Source organism: Lampetra fluviatilis, chromosome 10 (assembly GCF_964198595.1).
Source record: "Lampetra fluviatilis chromosome 10, kcLamFluv1.1, whole genome shotgun sequence".
Lineage (NCBI taxonomy): Eukaryota > Metazoa > Chordata > Hyperoartia > Petromyzontiformes > Petromyzontidae > Lampetra > Lampetra fluviatilis.
The window spans coordinates 1,025,254-1,039,263 of NC_136284.1; the positions used below are offsets into that span (position 1 = coordinate 1,025,254).

Below are 14,010 nucleotides of genomic sequence, written 5' to 3' on the forward strand. Positions count from 1 at the left end.
CTGTGCCTACTTCTTAGTGCCCCCAGGGCACTAATAGACTGTGTAGTGCCCCCAGAGCACTAGTGTGCTGTGTAGTGCCCCCAGGGCACTAGTATGATGTGTAGTGCCCCCAGGGCACTAGTGTGCCGTGTAGTGCCCCCAGGGCACTAGTGTGGCGTGTAGTGCCCCCAGGGCACCTTGATGTCCAAGTGCAGCACGCCGGACTGGTGTAGGTACTGCACGCCCTCCAGGATCTGGTGGATGTAGGGATGCACCTGCCAGAGAGGAGACACAACATCAGCTGCAGCGGCCGTGTGGTGACGATGATATTGATGCTGATGGTATGAGAGACCAATTGAGGGAGATATATTTTTGGTGATATCTCCAAGTCGGCCGCCCACCCCGCCCACCTGCAGCTCAGATATCGCAGGCTTCTTCACCAGGCGGTCCAGGAGTTCCTCGCCCGAGCAGCTGGAGGCCGAGGTCAAGGGAGGACAAGGCCGGGCGACACAGACGGACTGGGCGGCACCGCGCCCGCGAGCGCAGGGCGGCGCCGATGGCTATCGTGGTGGTTGCAGAGAGACAACTACGATGACGCTGCTGGAAGTGGTCAATGATGACGACGGTTGCTTATGAGGGTGATGGTGGCGGCGTTATGATGATGCTGATTAGCGATTCCGGTCTGTCAGCAGGAGGACCGCGAGGCCCCACTGGGGGAGCGGGGGGGCGGAGGAGGAGGTGGTGTCGGTGCGTGGCTCGAGGATACAGCTCGGTGAGGATGATGAGACGCCGCCTGGTCTGGAAGGCGTCCCTCAGGCAGGCGAGGCGTGGGTGCGACACCCTGGCGAGGATGCGCAGCTCGCGCTGCGCCTCGCTCCTCCACCCTCCCGCGCGCGACACGAACTTGGCCGCCACTTCCAGACCCGTGGCGCGGTGCACGGCACGGCGTACCACCGAGAAGGCGCCCCTGGGACCGAGACGCGAGCGCTGTGAGCGCCGCGAGCACGGGGTCGTCCGCAGCGCGCCACCGGAGCGACTTTACAAAGTGCCGGCTTCTCACCTGCCAATCTCCTCCTTGACGTCGTAGCAGTCGGAAACCATGTGCAGCCTGCTCATCAGATCCTCCTCGTCCTCATCGGGCTCCCTGACTGTGGGCGCACAGCGAGCGGCGGTCACTGCCCCACCTCGGGGCACGCGAGTCATCTCGTGTTTGTATCGTGAGCTGGTGAGTTTGTGTCGTGAGCTGGTGAGTTTGCGTCGTGAGCTGGTGAGTTTGCGTCGTGAGCTGGTGAGTTTGCGTCGTGAGCTGGTGAGTTTGCGTCGTGAGCTGGTGAGTTTGTGTCGTGAGCTGGTGAGTTTGTGTCGTGAGCTGGTGAGTTTGTGTCGTGAGCTGGTGAGTTTGTATCGTGAACTGGTGAGTTTGTGTCGTGAGCTGGTGAGTTTGCGTCGTGAGCTGGTGAGTTTGTGTCGTGAGCTGGTGAGTTTGTGTCGTGAGCTGGTGAGTTTGTGTCGTGAGCTGGTGAGTTTGTGTCGTGAGCTGGTGAGTTTGTATCGTGAGCTGGTGAGTTTGTGTCATGAGCTGGTGAGTTTGTATCGTGAGCTGGTGAGTTTGTGTCGTGAGCTGGTGAGTTTGTATTGTGAGCTGGTGAGTCTGTGTCGTGAGCTGGTGAGTTTGTATCGTGAGCTGGTGAGTCTGTGTCGTGAGCTGGTGCGTTTGTGTCCCAGGGTGGTGACCCTGTGATGCGTGCGAGTGCCGTGCGGTGCCCCACCGGAGCACACGCTCAGCTCGGCCTTGCAGCTGCACTCCCCGGCCGGGTTGCGCGCCACGCACGTGTACACGCCGCAGTCGGCCTGGCTCACGCTCAGGATCACCAGCGAGCACTCGGCGTCGTCGTACACGAACGACACGTGGCTGCTCTCCGCCAGCAGCGCGTCATCCTGCCGCAAGGGGGGAGGGGGGGAAGGGGTCCAGGTGGGAAACACGGGGGTCACGCCCTGTTCCGCGCCACACACGCGTGTGTCTCACGCGTGTGCATCACGCGTGCACTTCACGGGTGCGCCTCACGCCTCCCGTACCCCCCGCGTCCGCTGGCGCGCACCTTGAACCAGAGCACGTCCGGCAGGGGAATCCCCTCGACCACCACCGCCAACCTGGCGCTCTCCCCGGGCGCCACATCCACGTCCTCCATGATCTCGTCAAAACGAGGGGCCTCTGTGAGCGGCACAAACGGGTCAAGGCAGTCGAGGGGCGAGGACGAGGACGGGGAGGAGGAGAACGGGAGGGGCTGGGAGCAGGGGGAGGGGCTGGGAGCAGGGGGGGGGGGGCTGGAAGCAGGGGGGGGCACTCACCCGCCAGCTGCACGCTGACGGCGTAGCTCGCGGTGCCGAGCGCGTTCTCGGCGAGGCACACGTACTCCCCCAGGTGGCGCCGCATCACGGCCGCGATGTCGAGCGAGAACGAGTCCTCGTCGTGGGTGCCCAGGCTGTAGCCGTCCCTGTGCAGCTGCACCGGGATCCCGTCCCTGCGAGGCGAGCGCGGGCGCGGGGTGAGCGAGGGCGCACGCGCGCGGGCGCTCCGGCCAAAACGAGTGGCGCCTGGGCGCGGATTGGTCGGGGGCTGGTGAGCGGAGTTTGGCGAGCGCTGCCCACAATCCCCCCCCCCCCCCCCCCCCCCCGAGTTATGCGAGGCCGTGCCTGGTCCAGCTGAGCGTGGCGGCGACGTGGTTGATGGAGTAGGCGAGGCTAGCGGCTCCGCGCTCCGCCACGAACAGCGCCTCGGGAACCTCCACGAAGCGCGGCGCCTCCTCCTGGAAGGGCCCTGCGCTCACGCACACGCGGGGGGCGCCAATCAGCCCCGCGTCTCCCTGGCGTCCCCTGTACCTCGCGGGGGACCGCGTCGCGAGCCGGTGAAGGCGCCCGAGCGCGGCGGCGGCGGCGCGAGAGGTACTGACGTCGCGGGGCGAGGGCGACGGGCGCGGAGGCGCGGGACGGCCGGCTGGCGCCCGCGGGGCAGACCACGAGCACGCGGAAGCGGAGCGGCGCCGCCGTCGGGAGCCGCTGCACGGTGCGCGCGGTGCCCGCGAGGCCCGAGGCGAGGAGGCGCCAGTCGGAGGCGGCGCCCTCCTCCTGCCACTCGAGCGAGTAGGTGAGGGACGCCGGGTCTGCGGAGAGGGCACAGCCACCGTCTCTGAGCGCACGCGGGAGCCACCCTCACCGCCCCCTCGTTCGCTACGAACACGTCGACTGCGCAAGGCAACAGTCAAAGTGATTTGCTGCTCAAACGAGCATTGAGGCGGTGCTCATCTCCTGTTTATAACTCTTTGAGCCCGTGGTGTAAATTCCACATTCCTATGGAATGGGTGAGTCTCTTCATTTGACAACGAGTCTTGACTTAGCCACAAAGTGGTACTCATTTGATCGAGTCCACCGGGATGATGAGCTGAATCAATCCCCAACCCAGAATGTACACCAAGTCCCCGACTTACGAAACAGTGTCCATCAAACAAAACATAACATTGACTTAAAACGCGAACTCGCAATTGCAAACTGAATCGTGGAACTATTTTATTCAGAGGAGCGACCCTCCGCGAGATGTGCCGAGTCGGCTTCGCGCTGGGAGTGTTTGTGCACATGGACGTGTGTCTGTCTGAAAATGTGAGCGCGTGTGGGGAACGGTGGTGTAGCAGCGTGCTGCGCTAGGAAAGCGGTGACCCCAGTTTGATTCTTGCTCACGGCCAACACCAGTACCTGGTGTGGTGTGTAAACATCACCACCGGGGAGACAAAGGCGGCCGGGCGTGGTATTGGCCACCCACTCCCTCGTGTGCCGTGCCGGCCGTCATAGGTGCTCGGTCTGTTCAGGCTACACGGGGGGATCGTTGTTGTTGTTGTTGGGGTGTCTGTGTCTTTGTGCGCGCGTGCCCCGTGTGTGTGTGTGCACTTGTGTTGACTCACTGCCCCGCTTCCGACTACAAGCTAGCATTAGCAGGCAGGGTAAGTGAAAATAAACGGTTATTTTCTATTAATGTTACTCAATTTTATATTTAAATTACTATACAGTCTTTTTTACAGTGTTACACGCAAATGTACAACATTTCTTCTTAACTACGAGTGTAACAACGCTTCCCGTTTTGTTGAACCGTAGCAACGTTTCAGAACACCGACCAGACGGGCATTTCAATACAGTGCATTACTGTGCTCCGACTTACGAACCGCCCGACTTACGAACGGTTCGAATTCGGTTCGTAACCCGAGGACTGCCTGTACTGGAAAACTTCTCCGAGTGCTCCTCGAAGCGGCGAGCCACCGAGCCGGATCACAGCGCCACGTTTCCAAGACAGAAGGACCTCGAGTAGGGGATTAGCAGCAGCAGCTGTGCCACTCGGGGTCGCAGTGGTTCCTAAGCGAGGACCTCGGGTTGAAGAATTAAACGCGAGCGCATCGCGATGCCAAAATGTGCAAATTGCTACTCGCGCGCACGACAACCGAAGACGCCGCTGCTATTTTAACTGCAGCGCACCATTCAATTAGAGCGGAGATTGTCTCTAAGAATAACCCGTGAGTGAATGTCCCACCGCGCCGACCCTCACCGATGGAGGGGGGCACTCGTCGCGGGGGGCTCCACGTGACGGTGAGGGCACGGCTCCACACGGAGCTCACCAGGGGCGCGCACTCGGGGGGCTCCAAGATCATATCTGCGGAGGGGTGCGCGGGAGGGAGGGAGATGTGGGGGAGAGAGGGGGGAAAGGGGGTGTATTGGAAAGAGGGGGAGGGGGGCGTGGGGAAGAGGGAGGGGGGCGTGGGGAAGAGGAAGGGGGGCGGGGGGGGGGGGTGCGGGGGAGAAAGGGAAAAGGGGCGGGGGGAGAGAAGGGGGAGGGCGCGTGGGAGAGTAGGGGGAGGGGGTGTAGGGAAGAAGGGGTGGGGATGAGTGGGAGAGATGGGGGGGGAGATGTGGGGGGGGGGAGATGTGGGGGGGGGAGATGTGGGGGGGGGAGAGATGTGGGGGGGGGATGTGGGGGGGGGGGAGATGTGGGGGGGGGAGATGTGGGGGGGAGATGTGGGGGGGGGTGTGTGGGGGAGGATGTGGGGGGGGGGAGATGTGGGGGGGAAGATGTGGGGGGGGGAGATGTGGGGGGGAGATGTGGGGGGGGGAGATGTGGGGGGGGAGATGTGGGGGGGAGATGTGGGGGGGGGAGATGTGGGGGGGGGGGAGATGTGGGGGGGGGGGGAGATGTGGGGGGGGGGAGATGTGGGGGGGGGAGATGTGGGGGGGGGAGATGTGGGGGGGGGAGATGTGGGGGGGGGAGATGTGGGGGGGGGAGATGTGGGGGGGGGGAGATGTGGGGGGGGGGAGATGTGGGGGGGGGGATGTCGGGGGGGAGATGTGGGGGGGGGAGATGTGGGGGGGGGGGAGATGTGGGGGGGGGAGATGTGGGGGGGGGAGATGTGGGGGGGGGAGATGTGGGGGGGGGATGTGGGGGGGGAGATGTGGGGGGGGGGGAGATGTGGGGGGGGGGAGATGTGGGGGGGGGGAGATGTGGGGGGGGGAGATGTGGGGGGGGGAGCTGTGGGGGGGGTGAGATGTGGGGGGGGGGAGCTGTGGGGGGTGTGATGTGGGGGGGAGATGTGGGGGGGGGGAGATGTGGGGGGGGGAGATGTGGGGGGGGAGATGTGGGGGGGGAGATGTGGGGGGGGAGATGTGGGGGGGGAGATGTGGGGGGGGAGATGTGGGGGGGGAGATGTGGGGGGGGAGATGTGGGGGGGGGAGATGTGGGGGGGAGAAGTGGGGGGGGAAATGTGGGGGGGGGAGATGTGGGTGGGGGGGGAGATGTGGGGGGGGGGGGAGATGTGGGGGGGAGATGTGGTGGGGGGAGAGATGTGGGGGGAGAGATGTGGGGGGGGAGATGTGGGGGGGAGAAGTGGGGGGGGAGATGTGGGGGGGGGGGAGATGTGGGGGGGGGAGATGTGGGGGGAGAGATGTGGGGGGGGGGATGTGGGGGGGGGGAGATGTGGGGGGGGGGTGTGGGGGGGGGAGATGTGGGGGGAAGATGTGGGGGGGGAGATGTGGGGGGGGAGATGTGGGGGGGGAGATGTGGGGGGGAAGATGTGGGGGGGGAGATGTGGGGGGGGGGGAGATGTGGGGGGGGGGAAGATGTGGGGGGGGGGAGATGTGGGGGGGGGAGATGTGGGGGGGGGGGAGATGTGGGGGGGGGGGGAGATGTGGGGGGGGGGAGATGTGGTGGGGGGGGGGCGGAGTTGGCGATGTCGGGTGCGGGAGAAGAGGCGCGTGCCCGAGACGCCCCCCCCCCCTACCCGAGACGTAGGAGATGCGCGTACGAGGTGGCCTTGCCCACTTTGTTGGCGACCACGCACTTGTAGACGCCGCCGTGGGCGCGCGAAGCGGCTTGACGATCAGGCAGAAGGTGTCTCTCTCTGTCGCACACGCGCCCACACGCACACCACGGTCCTCACCCGCGGCGCTTCGCCCGCGCCCCCCCGGCAGGGAACTCCGTCGGAAAAAGTCGCGGGCTGCGTTGCTCACTCTCGGCCATGCTGACGGTGGCCGTGCGCTCCAGGCGCACGCCGTGGTGGTACCAGGCGGCCGTGGGCCGCGGGGTGCCCGTGGCCCGGCACTCGAGGGTGGCGCGGGCCCCCTCCGACACGTCCTGGTCGCGCAGCGGGCGGGTGAAGTCCGGCATGGTGCACAACTCCGGCTCGGGTCGGGCTCCGGCTCCTCGGGGATCGATGGCATTTTCTCCAGCTTCGCCCTGGGGGCGAGGGGTCGAGAGGGAACCCGCGGAGTCGAGGTGTGAGAGGGGGGGTGGTGGCGGTCCGGGGCTCGAGACACGCCCTCTGCCGATCACAGCCCCGATCACAGTGCTCGCAGCGCCACTCCGAGGGGCTCTTCCCTCGCAAGCGAGTCGCGACGTGGATGGCAGCGGCGGCGTGATGATAACAACAACAACAAGCGGGCCACGTTGGCAGCGAGGCGACGGCGTGAGTGGGCGCGACTCACATGGGCGAGGGCAGCGGCAGCGGCTCCTCCACGTAGAGCTCGGCGCGGCAGCTCGCGCGCCCGTGCGCGTTCGAGGCCACGGCCGCGTACTCCCCCTCGGCGTCCGCGCTCACGCGCGCGATCAGCAGTGAGTGCAGCCCCCGCTCGCTCAGCACTCGCAGCGCCTCGCAGTCGCACAGCTCCTGGTCTGCGGGGGTGGAGGGGGGGGGGGGACGTGGGTGGGTGGGGAGAGCGGCTCACGGCACCGGCCGCGCGTCGTTTGCGCCTCCCAGCGCCGAGCGCCCCGTGGAGCCACATTTAGGCAGCGAGGGCGACAGCCCCCCACGACCCCCCCCCCACCCCCCGCTCTTGGAACGCGCGCGATGCCTCGCGGCGAGGATGTAACGATACGAAAATACAGTCGCGATCCGCGCTGGGAGGGCTCGTTTACGGCTCGGCTCCCGCGGCGAGCGAGCGGCCCACCTGCCACTCGCGACAAAGCCGAGCCGGCGCAGCGGCCGGCAACCCACGGGCAGCCGCCCCAGCAGCTGCCCGTGCCGGCGTCTTCGCACGACCTCTGGGGGTCACCGCGACGCACCTGCAGGGCGGCCAAGGCACCCGCAGAACGCAGCAAGTCGGTATCGCTAACGGCGCGCGCGTGCGCGGGGTTTCGTCGTTTATGGTGATTTGCTCAGGCCTGTCCACGGAATAACTCCGATAAACAACACAGAAGAAGACATAGCGCTCCAGTGGTGTACAAGGACAAAGCCTCCCCCATCATCACGAACACAGCCTTACCGCAACAGCAGCACGTATCGTGGAATAGGCCGGCTTCAAACTCCCAGGATATTAAACCGCCCGTGGTCGTAATGTGTGATCTCCGACTCGAATTCAGAGTGTAGTCGATGTCTCCGCCCTCTTTCTGCTCTGAATAAGATCCATTACCCCAGGACCATTGATTGAGCTGCTGTATCTGCCCGCGTCGTCACGTCGGGCTACTGAAGAGGGCGCCGATATTGTAAATGTTTATTCGTGGTACTTGTCCACGATGCCGGACCTCTGCGGTGTCGATGTAGGCGACACGAGACCTGAATGGTGGCGCAGGCCACGGACGTCTGGTGTCAACCTTACAGCTTGCGGCGGCGGCGGCAAGGAAATCAGTGCTACGGTGTGTGGTGACATCAACGGCTTTGGAGCGATGACCTCTTCACCTTGCCCTAGACGATGGGAGGCGTGCGTATGCGAGGGGGTCATTGTGCCACGTGGGAGCGGGAAGGTCGGCCCCACGCACCGTAGTGGAACCAGGTCACGGTGGGCGCCGGGCTCCCGCTCACTCTGCAGTCGAGACGCCCAGGGCGCCCCTCCATCACGTCCACATCGCCCAGGTAGGTGGTGAAGAGCGGCTCCCGGGACGGGGTCACGGTCAACTGCGCGCTGGTCATGATCTCGTCTGTGCGGGGCGTGTGGCGCGGGGCGTGGCGAGCGTGGCGTGGCGTGTGGCGCGGGGGAGCAGGGAGCGAGGTGCGGCACGCCACCACGGGCACGTGGCGGCAAGCAGAGAGCACACGCAGACACACAGCGCGTACACACCGCACACCGGCAACAATTAAAAGAGCACACACGGTGCACACACAGCACGTACAGAGCGGACACAGACCACACAGCGGAGGCCAAACGGCAAGCACGGTAACATAGAGCGCACGCAGAGAGAGCACACACAGGGATACGGAGTAAGAAAACCCGCTCGCGTGCACAACAAACAGACCACGCACAGCGCAACCCAAGCTAAAACCGGGCCAATGAAGCATTTCCAAAACCGAGTCTCCCCTTTGGGAGATACACAAGGGACTCGTCGTGCGTGCAGAATATCTAAGCAAGAGGCTGAAACATTGCACTCCAGGACCCTAGCGTGAGACTCGGACTCCGACCTCGATCCCCTTGAGTGTCGAGCTGTGATGGCAGTGGGATGGTGGGATAAGGGAGGGGGGGGGCACCCTTGGCGGTGCTGAGCTTGCACGAGTAGACTCCAGAGTCGTCCTCATGCACCGAGGCCACCACGAGGCAGCAGCGAGTCCCGTCGAAGTGCATCTTGCAGCTGAGCAGCGCGGGCTGCACCAGGCGCCCGTCCTTGAGCCAGTCGACGTCCGTGTCGGGGGGCCCACTCACCGCGCACTCCAGTCGCACCTCGTCGCCCGCGCACGCGCTCGCGGGCCGCAGGGGCATGAGGAAGGCGAGCGCCTCCTCGCTGGGGGGCTCTGAAGGGCACGGCAGGGAGAGGTGGAGCAGGGCACGGGGCATTGGACTGTGTCTCGGCCACACCCCTCGTCTGGCCGCCCTTGCCCCACTCCCCCCCACACCTCCCCCCCTCCCCCCTGCGAGCAGCACCTGTGACGCGCAGGAACGCGTGGCTCTGGCTGACCCCGGCCACGCCGTGAGCGCGGCACGTGTAGGTGCCCGCGTCCGTGGCCTCCACTTTAAGCAGCGTGAGCGTCACCACGCCCTCGGTCTCCCGCGCCCGGACCCGGCTGCCCAGGATCACAGGCTCCCCATCCTTCAACCTGCGGGGTCCCGGCGAGGGGCGGAGGAGGTCACGGTGAGCGGCCCATCACGCCGCAGTGAAAATTTTCGTGGATATTTAGAGACGACCGCATCTCGAGCCGGCTTCAACGGTGTCCGTCAAGCCGTCAGTCCCTTGCCCGCGATGGCCACCGCACGTGACCGACCTGCGTTTCGCAACGTTTAGAAATGATGCCGCGTAAAAAAACTACGCGTAAATTTGTGGTGGTGATAGCTCGTGTGGCCACCTCTTCCTACCACGTGATGCTCGGCTGGGGCCACCCAGACACCCGCGCACTGAACTCCGCGTCGTAGCCTTGCGCCACCGCCTGATCCAGCAGCGCGTCCTGCGGGCACAGACTTGTGTTGGAATTCGCGTTCATCCGCCCCCGGTTAAGATGTGGGTCTCACGCTTCGCGAGTTTATGAGCTCAGCTTGGTCACCAGACTGGAAAAAAAATATCTGTTAACCTGAATGGGTGATCTGTGTCAGTGGTATAATGTGATGAGGTGCACCGGGTCACGATCGCCCCTAATTGAAAGGACCTCTGTAGTCCGTGACATCATCTCTCAGTGGCCATTCTCGGACGTGGGGTGATCGTAATACGGTTTTCTGTGAGACTTCCGAATGGAAATGTCTCCGTATCTCAACATAATAACAACGATAGCACAAGCAGAACAATTGTAGCAAAAGCAGTAACAATATAAGAGTTCAACCAAATGCCACTTGGACGCAGCCTCGGGACCTGGGCTCCACTCACCTCGAACGCGGGGGGGGTAGGAAGAGCCGCGGGGCTCGCGGGTCGTGTCCTGGAGGCCCCTCGCGGCCCCTCGCCCCGGCCGAAGTTGGCCCTGTCCTCGGGCAGGAGGCCCGTGTCTCCTGCAGGGCGCCCACCCTTCACGACCCCTGCGGGGTTGGGCGGAGGCTCCACTCGTGACGCTGGCACCGCACATCCGGCTAAGAAAGGCAACGGACGCGTTTTTTTTAAACGATTATCACCGTCATCGTAAGCCATGGTCTATCCACTGCTTGATTAAGGCATCTCCATGCCATCACTATTCTTCATGGTCCTGTTATGCTGCGAGCCGTCTCTCTCCTGCACATGTGCTTACGTTGGGGTGTGTTCCCTTCTTGATTACCATTCTGTCATCAGTCTCATCCCTCCGAGGAATATTTGCTACCTAACCCCACTTTCATTGACGAAATCTGTCGATGGTTCATATTGCAAGTGTTCCCAGTATGCACCTCTCCATTGCTTCTTTAGGAACTTTTCTGTTTTCGTTTCATTTTGTTTGTTCGTATTTCAGATCCACAGATCAAATTCCACAATACGCACTGATTGGGAACTCTCCTTCACACGCTGCTCTACTTTATGAAATTTCAGGGCCCTTGCGCCGAGTCGCCCCGAGCCAACAGATGAAAACTCCCCGCTCCTGTGACGGGAGAGGCTGCACGCGTACCTGGCGTGACGACGGTGAGGAAGGCGCTGCTGCCCGTGACGCCCACTTCGTTGGAGGCGGCGACGGAGAAGAGGCCCGCGTCGCCGGGTCGCGCGGCCTTCAGGCGCAGCCAGTGGCGCCGCGCATCGCTGCCCGCGCGCCACCGCGCCCCGGGGCCCACGCCCACGCTCTCGTCCCCGCGCCTCCACTGCACTGTGGGCGGCAACGGGCGGAGAGCGAGACGGCGGAGAGCATTGCGTGCACGCAGCTGGCAAGGTGGGGGTCGGGGGGGATGAAGAGTGTCGCGGTTCTGTCTCCGAAGGAACTTTGTTCTGTTTTCTAAGAGGCGATGTTGCGCCGTGGGCTTGCGGCCCTGAGCCGAGTGACAACGAGGATGGGGTTTCTCACTCTGCTCACCTGGCAGACCCTGCCACGGGTGTAAGCGATGTGCGCAGCGGTCGCGTTCGTCACATGTTATCTCCGCCGCAATAATTAAAAATCATCTCGTGGAAAGTTGTCTTGTGTAAACATTTCCCGGTGTCCAAAACGGAACAAAGATCAAGGTGCCGTAAATGGTGTCGTGCTGATGTCGTGGTGGTGTTGTGAAGGTGTTGTGATGGTACCATGATGGTGTTGTGATGGTGTTGTGATGGTGCCATGGTGGTGTTGTGATGGTACCATGATGGTGTTGTGATGGTGTTGTGATGGTGTTGTGATGGTGTTGTGATGGTGCCATGGTGGTGTTGTGATGGTGCCATGGTGGTGTTGTGATGGTGTTGTGATGGTGCCATGATGGTGTTGTGATGGTGCCATGGTGGTGTTGTGATGGTGCCATGGTGGTGTTGTGATGGTGTTGTGATGGTGTTGTGATGGTGCCGTGGTGGTGTTGTGATGGTGCCATGGTGGTGTTGTGATGGTGTTGTGATGGTGTTGTGATGGTGCCGTGGTGGTGTTGTGATGGTGCCATGGTGGTGTTGTGATGGTGTTGTGATGGTGTTGTGATGGTACCATGATGGTGTTGTGATGGTGTTGTGATGGTGTTGTGATGGTGTTGTGATGGTGCCATGGTGGTGTTGTGATGGTGTCGTGGTGGTGTTGTGATGGTACCATGATGGTGTTGTGATGGTGTTGTGATGTTACCATGATGGTGTTGTGATGGTGTTGTGATGGTGTCGTGGTGGTGTTGTGATGGTGGTGTGATGGTGCCATGGTGGTGTTGTGATGGTGTTGTGGTGGTGTTGTGATGGTGTTGTGATGGTGCCGTGATGGTGTTGTGATGGTGTTGTGATGGTGTTGTGATGGTGCCGTGGTGGTGTTGTGATGGTGCCGTGGTGGTGTTGTGATGGTGTCGTGGTGGTGTTGTGATGGTGTTGTGATGGTGTTGTGATGGTGCCATGGTGGTGTTGTGATGGTGTTGTGATGTTAGCATGATGGTGTTGTGATGGTGTTGTGATGGTGTTGTGATGGTGTTGTGATGGTGCCGTGGTGGTGTTGTGATGGTGTCGTGGTGGTGTTGTGATGGTGTTGTGATGTTAGCATGATGGTGTTGTGATGTTACCATGATGGTGTTGTGATGGTGTTGTGATGGTGTCGTGGTGGTGTTGTGATGGTACCATGATGGTGTTGTGATGGTGGTGTGATGGTGCCATGGTGGTGTTGTGATGGTGTTGTGATGGTGCCGTGGTGGTGTTGTGATGGTGTTGTGATGGTGTTGTGATGGTGTTGTGATGGTGCCGTGATGGTGTTGTGATGGTGTTGTGATGGTGCCGTGGTGGTGTTGTGATGGTGCCGTGGTGGTGTTGTGATGGTGTTGTGATGGTGTTGTGATGGTGCCATGATGGTGTTGTGATGGTGTTGTGACGGTGCCGTGGTGGTGTTGTGATGGTGTTGTGATGGTGTTGTGATGGTGTTGTGATGGTGCCATGATGGTGTTGTGATGGTGTTGTGATGGTGTTGTGATGGTGTTGTGATGGTGCCATGATGGTGTTGTGATGGTGTTGTGATGGTGCCGTGGTGGTGTTGTGATGGTGTTGTGATGGTGTTGTGATGGTGCTGTGATGGTGCCGTGGTGGTGTTGTGATGGTGTTGTGATGGTGTTGTGATGGTGTTGTGATGGTGCCGTGGTGGTGTTGTGATGGTGTTGTGATGGTGTTGTGATGGTGCCATGATGGTGTTGTGATGGTGTTGTGACGGTGCCGTGGTGGTGTTGTGATGGTGTTGTGATGGTGTTGTGATGGTGTTGTGATGGTGCCATGATGGTGTTGTGATGGTGTTGTGATGGTGTTGTGATGGTGTTGTGATGGTGCCATGATGGTGTTGTGATGGTGTTGTGATGGTGCCGTGGTGGTGTTGTGATGGTGTTGTGATGGTGTTGTGATGGTGCTGTGATGGTGCCGTGGTGGTGTTGTGATGGTGTTGTGATGGTGTTGTGATGGTGTTGTGATGGTGTTGTGATGGTGCCGTGGTGGTGTTGTGATGGTGTTGTGATGGTGTTGTGATGGTGTTGTGATGGTGCCATGATGGTGTTGTGATGGTGTTGTGATGGTGCCGTGGTGGTGTTGTGATGGTGTTGTGATGGTGCCGTGGTGGTGTTGTGATGGTGTTGTGATGGTGTTGTGATGGTGCCGTGATGGTGTTGTGATGGTGTTGTGATGGTGCCGTGGTGGTGTTGTGATGGTGCCGTGGTGGTGTTGTGATGGTGTTGTGATGGTGTTGTGATGGTGTTGTGATGGTGCCATGATGGTGTTGTGATGGTGTTGTGACGGTGCCATGGTGGTACCCGCTGGAGTCGGGTAGCCGCTGACGACGCACTCGAGCACGGCCGTGGACCCCTCTGTGGCCTCCACGTCCCGGAGCGGATGCTCGAATCTGGGCTCCTCGAGTTCATCCTCCGCGGGGGACATCTCCCCTTCGTCTTCCTCCTCCTCCTCGGAGTTGGAATCTGTGGGTAGCACATGATCGTGGGATGGACATCACCTTGAGCACCGCCGAGCACCAACTCAGGGGGGCAAAGGTCATCGTGTCGGTGGTGTGTGGCTCCGTG

General features: G+C 61.9%; 1 protein-coding gene across 1 annotated transcript in view; it reads right to left on the reverse strand.

The window, feature by feature from the left end:
- LOC144934396 (striated muscle preferentially expressed protein kinase-like) overlaps nucleotides 1–14,010 on the reverse strand; it is an 80,136-nt gene that overhangs the window by 36,631 nt on the left and 29,495 nt on the right. The window contains 23 exon segments of the mRNA XM_078860117.1: nucleotides 177–254; nucleotides 390–450; nucleotides 746–946; nucleotides 1,040–1,127; nucleotides 1,749–1,917; nucleotides 2,079–2,191; nucleotides 2,329–2,501; nucleotides 2,674–2,797; nucleotides 2,931–3,140; nucleotides 4,568–4,672; nucleotides 6,291–6,300; nucleotides 6,302–6,378; nucleotides 6,381–6,410; nucleotides 6,520–6,693; nucleotides 6,696–6,745; nucleotides 6,994–7,180; nucleotides 8,264–8,422; nucleotides 8,967–9,227; nucleotides 9,358–9,530; nucleotides 9,787–9,875; nucleotides 10,289–10,485; nucleotides 10,989–11,180; nucleotides 13,747–13,908. Of these exon segments, the coding sequence (XP_078716243.1) occupies nucleotides 177–254; nucleotides 390–450; nucleotides 746–946; nucleotides 1,040–1,127; nucleotides 1,749–1,917; nucleotides 2,079–2,191; nucleotides 2,329–2,501; nucleotides 2,674–2,797; nucleotides 2,931–3,140; nucleotides 4,568–4,672; nucleotides 6,291–6,300; nucleotides 6,302–6,378; nucleotides 6,381–6,410; nucleotides 6,520–6,693; nucleotides 6,696–6,745; nucleotides 6,994–7,180; nucleotides 8,264–8,422; nucleotides 8,967–9,227; nucleotides 9,358–9,530; nucleotides 9,787–9,875; nucleotides 10,289–10,485; nucleotides 10,989–11,180; nucleotides 13,747–13,908 (3,083 nt within the window).